The sequence below is a fragment of the Sorghum bicolor genome, chromosome 1 (genome assembly GCF_000003195.3).
Source record: "Sorghum bicolor cultivar BTx623 chromosome 1, Sorghum_bicolor_NCBIv3, whole genome shotgun sequence".
NCBI classification, from domain to species: domain Eukaryota; kingdom Viridiplantae; phylum Streptophyta; class Magnoliopsida; order Poales; family Poaceae; genus Sorghum; species Sorghum bicolor.
This window is the reverse complement of record NC_012870.2, coordinates 56,749,920-56,757,492: the sequence shown is the minus strand read 5'-3', so window position 1 is coordinate 56,757,492 and position 7,573 is coordinate 56,749,920. Positions and strand designations below refer to the sequence as shown.

The following is a 7,573-nucleotide window of genomic DNA, read 5'->3' as shown; positions in this document are numbered from 1 at the left end:
TATTTTTTTAAACTAAACAAGGCCTAAGCCTACATATGGGACCAGGCACAGCCGATTGCCGACCCTGAGTGTGGACGCCGAGTTGACTAGTTGAATGTGGCGCGGCAGCCACAGGGTGTGGGGCCCGCTCGTGGTGGCGTCGCGTCGCCTGACGGGTGGGCCTCAACGGTGGTGAGGCCGCGCGGGACAGAGAACAGCGCGGCGCTGCAGGAAGCCCACGTGTCGAGCCTGCGACAGCGACGTTTGCGAGTCGTGTGGTCCCTGGCATGTGGCATCGATGGCTCGTGTCCGGCTGGCTGGCTGGCGAACCCGGACGCGGGCAGTCATGGAGGCGATCACCATTCTGGCTATGCTGCTGCGCCCCTGCTGCCCCTGCCGCTGCCGCTGCCCGCTCGCTCGTGTGTGCTGTGTGCGCTGTTGCAGGCCTTGCAAGTTTTGCTTTGCTGCCGATTACTGTACGTACGTACTAGTAACGTAGGAGTACTCGTTAACGCAGCTTTGCATACTCAGGCCTTGTTTAGTTTGCAAAAAATTTTGTTTTTGGTTACTGTAGCATTTCGTTTTTATTTGACAAATATTATCCAATCATGGAGTAATTAGGCTCAAAAGATCCATCTCACAAATTACAGATAAACTGTGCAGTTAGTTTTTATTTTCGTCTATATTTAATGCTCCATACATGCGACCAAAGATTCGATGTGACGGGTAATCTTGAAAATTTTGCGAACTAAACAAGGCCTCAGCTTCATAGATCGGTAATACTTCTCGAAACTATTAGAGCAGGTATAACGATTGGCTTATAGCCAAGCAAATATTCATGTGAAGGAGATCAAGCTGGTCACAGATGCATATACGGTGATGGATCTATACACCTAGACCTTGTTTAGTTTTTAAAAAATTTTGCAAAATTTTCTTCGTCACATCGAATCTTTAGACACATGCATGAAGTATTAAATATTGACAAAATAAAAACTAATTGCACAGTTTGGTCGAAATTGACGAGATGAATCTTTTGAACCTAATTAGTCCATGATTGGACAATATTTGTTAAATACAGTACAAACGAAAGAGCTACAGTGTCGATTTTGTAAAATATTTTGGAACTAAACAAGGCCCTAGTGAATGTGAGGATGATTAAGAAAAAAAAGGTATGAATAAAACTAACACTAATTTTTAAATATAGATAAATAAGATATTTTTATTGTATAACTTAGCTCCGGTAACTTAATTAATAACACTTTATTATTGGCCTGGCTCTTATATTCATAATATATATATAAAATATTAGGCCTTGTTTAGTTTGGGAAAAATTTTGGATTTCGCTACTGTAGCACTTTTGTTTGTTTGTGGTAAATTTTATCCAATCATAGACTAACTATGATCAAAAGATTCGTCTCGCGATTTACAGGTAAACTGCGTAATTAGTTTTTGTTTTCGTCTATATTTAATACTTTATGTATGTGCCGCAAGATTCGATGTGACGGAGAATCTTGAAAAATTTTGGGAACTAAACAAGGCCTTACTTTGACTCATAAATTCGTATACTACCAAACTCGTTGGAACATGAGCCCAAAAGCTGCATGCCAATGCCAATGCCATGCGTCCCCCGTCTCCTTGCCCATTGCTCTCCGACTCTCTGTTTTGAACATGATTAACAAACACTGTACACCCTATCTGATTTTTCATGGGAAACCAATTGATTTCAATCGGGCCTTTGTTTAGTTTAAAAAAAAAATCTTTAAACACATGCACGAAATATTAAATATAGATGAAAATAAAAACTAATTACATAGTTTACAAATAAAATTACCACTGTACCCAAAACTAAAAAGGTTTACCAACTAAACAAGGCCTCAGATGAAACGACACACCACCTTAAGGCCTTGTTTAGTTCACCCCAAAAATCAAAAAGTTTTCAAAATTTCCTGTCACATCGAGTCTTTCGGCACATACATGAAACATTAAATATAAACAAAAGTAAAAACTAATTATACAGTTTAACTGTAAATCGCGAGATGAATCTTTTGATCCTAGTTAGTCCATGATTGGACAATATTTCCCACAAACAAACGAAAGTGCTACATTAGCAAAATCCAAAAAAATCTTTTCGCATCTAAACAAGGCCTAAAATTATACGAAATTTATTTTAGAAAAAAGTAATACTCCGTACTAGGACGAGATTTGGGGTTTTTATTTATGTTTATTTTTAATTTAATTTTATATAAAAAGGAAAGAAAGCCGGAGGTGGGGATGCTTGGTGTTGCGGGCGCACCTACCGGATCCCCCCACCACCCCTGTGTGCTGCCGCGCTTCTCTCGGAGCCCTGCCTCCTGCACTGCCGCCTCCCCACCTTCACGAGCTCACTTCTGCTGCTCCATTCCACGCTCCCCCGCGCTGGACTGGAGCCGAGCTGAGCGCACGCTCTCGCACACCACTCCCATTCCCACCGACCATATCGCCCTTGCTTCGCTAAGCATCCTAGATCTCCATTCCCGCTCATGGGGTGCTTCCAGTCCAAGGTGGCGGGCCCCCTGCCGCCCAAGGACGCCGCCGCGCTCCCCGCCGACAAGCCTGCAGATCCCGGTAAGCGGTCACGCCCCCCGCCGCCGCTTAAACCCTAACCCCGCCGAATCCATCTAATCCGCGGCGCTTGCTTGCTTGCGTCTCGTTTGCTGTGTCCAATCGAATGGCAGAGGCGGCGAACGGCGGCCCCGACGGGGGAGGCGACGGCGACGACAAGGAGGCGGTGAAGCGCGCGGTGCCCGTGTTCAGGGAGTTCGCGCTCGCCGAGCTGCGCGCCGCCACCAAGGGGTTCAGCGCCGACCTCATCGTCTCCGAGAGCGGCGAGAAGGCGCCCAACGCCGTCTACCGCGGCCGGCTCGACGGCGGCCGGCTCATCGCCGTCAAGCGCTTCTCGCGCCTCTCCTGGCCTGACCCGCAGCAGTTCCTCGTATGGATTTGCGTTGCTTGCTACTGTACGTGTGATTCCCTCCCGGCCCCGGATCTCGCAATGTGATGCAGTGTTGCTGCTGCAGGCGGAGGCGGCGGGCGTGGGGAAGGTGCGGCACAAGCGCCTCGTCAACCTCATTGGTTGCTGCGCAGAGGGTGACGAGAGGCTGCTCGTCGCCGAGTACATGCCCAACGACACCCTGTCCAAGCATCTCTTCCACTGTACGTGCTCTCCGGGTCTCCCCCAATCCCTCCCTATCCCTATCCACCAGCTAGGGGTACTCCAGCCTTTTTTTTTCTGTTATATACGGGCCTTGCGGGCTGGAGTTGTGTCGTCTATGGTGACGTACTTGATGATTCTCGTGGGCGGATCACACCAACCGTGAATCTCAATCTCCTCTGCATTAACACAATGACTTAATGCACCTTATGTCCTTCACCATTGCTGCATTTGACCTATGCAGATCATGCAAAAGTGTGAGTCTGCCCGGACTAGGTGGGTGTGTCCTGTCCACCTTGTCTCCCTTGACTGACTTTGCTTTGCACTGCCTTTTTGTTCAGGGGATAAGCAGCCGTTACCATGGGAAATGAGGCTGAGGGTTGCATATTTCATTGCGCAAGCTCTCGACCATTGCAATGCCGAGAACAGGAAAATCTATCATGATTTGAATGCTTATAGAGTACTTTTTGACGAGGTACACAACAAGTTTGCTGACAGCTTCTAGTTTTTACTACATTTTTTTTTGTTCTGCTGGCCCTTTCATTGTTACTACATTTTCTTCATCTGTGAAAACCATTTTTTGACCTGTAAGGTTTTACTTTGGAAAATTTTACTGTCATCTGTTGTTGCCTACATGATTTTTCACCTGTTGTAATTGATTATTGTAGCTGTGTAAAGAATACCTCACCTGTTGTAATAAATTTCTATTCCCTATCAGGAAGGTGATCCCCGCTTGTCAAGTTTTGGATTAATGAAGAACAGCCGTGATGGAAAAAGTTATAGTACTAACCTGGCTTACACTCCACCAGAGTTTCTGCGAACTGGTAAGATCCCCTTGGTGCTTACTGGTTACTGTTACATTCTTTATTTGCCAATGCCCTTGTTGGCACCCTGGTGTAGATCATTTGAGCTAATTATAAGTCCAATCAGTAAAAGTTCGATGAAGTTAAAAGCTCTTTTGAGCTAGTATGCCTCTTGGGAGTATAATTGTAGAACTTCTTGTTTCCTGATTGCTGTTGAATACATACTTTTGGGTCACGGTAAATTCTTTGCAGGTTTATCATCTAATTTTTCATTCAAGTTTACAATACACTATTCACAGTAGTACAGTTTACAATATGCTATTTTGGACTGCACTGAATAATTTGTGCTTGAATGACAGGCAGAGTAATTCCCGAGAGTGTGATATATAGCTATGGAACTGTCCTGTTGGATCTTTTGAGCGGAAAACACATTCCTCCTAGTCATGTATGCTTCATTTGCTTTTTCTCAAGAAGAATATATTTTTGGAATATCTCTTAGCAATTCCCTTGCATCACACTGCCTTTTGGTACAATGTTTGCGATGGTGGGCTGCTGTGTGCCTTGAACCATGAACTTGAACTGACAGCTGGTACTAGGTGCTTCGTTTTTCTGTAACATATAACGATTGACCAAAGCATCATTAAACAGCTCTAGGTGTTTATTGCTATATGTCAGTATTTATTATGACAATGAGTTATCATCTCTTTTTTGTATGTGGAATTCTAGGCCCTAGATTTAATAAGGGGAAAGAATATACTGTTGCTGATGGATTCCTCCTTAGAAGGCCAGTATGCTAATGAAGATGCTTCGAAATTGGTTGATCTTGCATCAAAGTGTCTGCAATTTGAATCTAGGGATAGACCAAACATAAAGTATCTTTTGTCGTCTGTTGGTCCTCTTCAGAAGCAAAAGGAGGTGAGTAGCTAGAGCACCTTTTCCTGCCGTTCATCCCCCTTCATTGCTTCTACTAACATCGTCTATTCCTGTGATGAATCCTAATGCAGGTTGCATCACATGTGTTCATGGGTATTACAAAAGCTACATCAGTACTGCCAACCATTTATTCTCCACTTGGGAAGGCCTGTGCTGGTATGGATCTTTCGGCGGTGCATGATATTTTGCTCAAAACAGGTTATAAAGATGATGAGGGTGCAGAAAACGAGGTAACTAACAATCAAATTTATGCTGCATCTACTTGTGGTGATGGACTTTCCTCACTGTTCCTTCCACTCAGACCCTTGCATCATTGCATGGTTAGAAGAAAGAAGAAACGCTGTGGCTCATCATTTGCATTTAGAATGTGAAATGTGTATATGTGATGTTTTCTCTTGGCTATGAGAAGTGGACTTATCTTATATAAATTGCATCATGGTTTGTTTTAGTCTGAAAGGCAAATAATTTTGCATGGATAACCACACATTTTATCAGTATTTAATTCAGGAGATAGTAATGCTGACTGACTTTGGACCTGTCTGCACATTTCATTGCGTGTGCAGAATCTGATGTATACTTTCAAATATTTTTATTTGTATCTGCACTTGCCCAAGTATTTTGAAATTATGAAGTCCTACTTGTTTGTTTTTTTTAAGATAAGTCTATTTCGTCTGGTGCATGTTTAAAAACTGAAGTTATCCTTTCAAGAATGGACCCAGCAAGTGCAAGAGATGCTGAACACAAAGAAGTTTGGGGACATTGCGTTTAGAGATAAGGATTTTAAGACTGCAATTGACTACTACTCCAAGGTATCAACATCCCTGTTCTTCATTTCTGCGTAATTATTGTAGGAGACTATCACAGAAAGAGTCATCTGATGTAATTGCAAACTGGTCACAAGTCAATGTTCCTAATTGGCTGGGCCCTTGCCCTGTTAGCTCAAGTACTTAGCAGCACATACAGCACAATTTTACTTCCTTACTCTTGATCAAAACCCCCTGAAACATTGTATTTATAGCTTATATGACGAAGCCTGTTTGTTCTAATGCAGCTAGTGGCAATGATGTCAACGCCTTCAGCTACAGTTTTTGCTAGGCGCAGTTTTTCCTACTTGATGAATGGGCAAGCAGAACTTGCTCTACGGGACGCTATGCAGGCTCAGGTCTGCATGCCTGAGTGGCCTACAGCCTTCTACCTCCAAGCCCTTGCTCTTTCAAAGCTCGGCATGGAAACCGATGCGCAGGACATGCTCAACGATGGAGCCACATTTGAGGCCAAGAAGCAAAACGGCTGGCGTAGTTAGGAAACAAAGTCTCCCAACTACTCCGTGTTGTTGCCCTTTTAGAAAAAGGTACAATGGCGAGTGTCCTCCAAATCAGTTCACTGGGACGTCAGTTGCACTACTAGGAGTGGGATTGAAATGCACTGTTTTATCGTGCAATCTCCGCCCGAATGTCGATAACGAGTGGCGGTGTTATGATCAGGAGTGGAAGAATAGGTCAGGGGCTTTGAACGCATAGCATACTCTTCCATGAGTTGCTCTTTGTTTTGCGAGTGTTGGTGGCAGGATCTGCTGATTATTTGCAACTGCAGTTGTAATTAAAGGGATGCTTTCTAACAATTTCTCCTCTTGGTTTACGTGGAATCTTTAGGCCCCAGAGGACATGAGTGGTGTGCAAAAAAGCCGGGTTCATTGTGATTAGCTACGGAGAATAAACTAGAGCCATCGGAAATCCATTCGATTCTACCATATTTATATGCCGTGTTATTTTCTTTTTCTTTTCATGAACAATTCTGTTTCTTTCTTGATCGATCGAATCGATTCAGAGCCAGTTGCGCATTCACCGATTTGGTTTCAAAGCAGCAGATACGTGCTTTGTATATGATCTAGTCAGGCTAAGGTCTTGTTTACTTCCACCTAAAAATTTTTAAGATTTTCCGTCACATCGAATCTTTAGACGCATACATGGAGTATTAAATATAGACAAAAATAAAAACTAATTGCACAGTTTGGTCGGAATTGATGAGATAAATCTTGAGCCTAGTTAGTCCATAGTTAGACAATAATTACCATAAACAAACGAAAGTGCTACAGTGTCACGAAATATTTTCCTTCGCGAACTAAACAAGGCCTAATTTTGCTGCGCTGATTGCCTTTAAGAACTTGCACAGCTGTCTGTTGGCACTTGGCAGCATACGTGGTGCGTAATTTTATTTTGAGTAAAATACACGAGCAACTTACCACTGGGTGTTATTTTTGTTCTGAACTTTTAAAATTAATTTTTAATCCTTATACTTGTCCCTGCTCATTTAAAATTCATTTTGAATCTTTAAACTTACTGTAGAGTGTCATCCAAGTTCCTGAAACTCTCAAAGTGTCATCTCAAGTCCACACACTTATCCCTATACGTCATTTAGATCCTTAAACTTGAACAGAGGGTGTCATTTGAAACTTTGAATCCAAGGGCCAAGGGGTCTCCATGCCCGGACATCACATGCCATGGTAGATCCCCTATGGCTTTTCTCTTAGACTAGTGAGTCCCAAACAAGGATATGGCACATGTCGGCCTTCGCCACTCCATGTCCATGCTACCAAGATCACACTATGTAGGCTTCTAGCATTGTTAAAAAAACCGTAATGTGAGTTTTCGCAGCAAATCTGCATGGT

At 43.3% G+C, this 7,573-nt stretch overlaps 1 protein-coding gene across 1 annotated transcript; it reads left to right on the top strand.

The window, feature by feature from the left end:
- LOC8055614 (probable serine/threonine-protein kinase At4g35230) lies at window positions 2,274-6,661 on the top strand. Its single transcript, XM_002467413.2, has 10 exons — window positions 2,274-2,583; window positions 2,694-2,950; window positions 3,036-3,171; window positions 3,511-3,644; window positions 3,888-3,993; window positions 4,332-4,417; window positions 4,699-4,887; window positions 4,977-5,135; window positions 5,601-5,714; window positions 5,957-6,661. The coding sequence occupies exons 1-10, from the start codon at window positions 2,499-2,501 to the stop codon at window positions 6,206-6,208; spliced, it is 1,518 nt and encodes a 505-aa protein (XP_002467458.1). The 5' UTR covers window positions 2,274-2,498; the 3' UTR covers window positions 6,209-6,661.

Bases quoted from the DNA above. Each gene is read 5' to 3' on its own strand.
- LOC8055614 (XM_002467413.2), top strand. From the start codon at position 2,499: ATGGGGTGCTTCCAGTCCAAGGTGGCGGGCCCCCTGCCGCCCAAGGAC. The intron at 2,584-2,693 runs GTAAGCGGTCAC...ATCGAATGGCAG, and splicing joins CGACAAGCCTGCAGATCCCG to AGGCGGCGAACGGCGGCCCC. The intron at 5,136-5,600 runs GTAACTAACAAT...TAAAAACTGAAG, and splicing joins ATGAGGGTGCAGAAAACGAG to TTATCCTTTCAAGAATGGAC.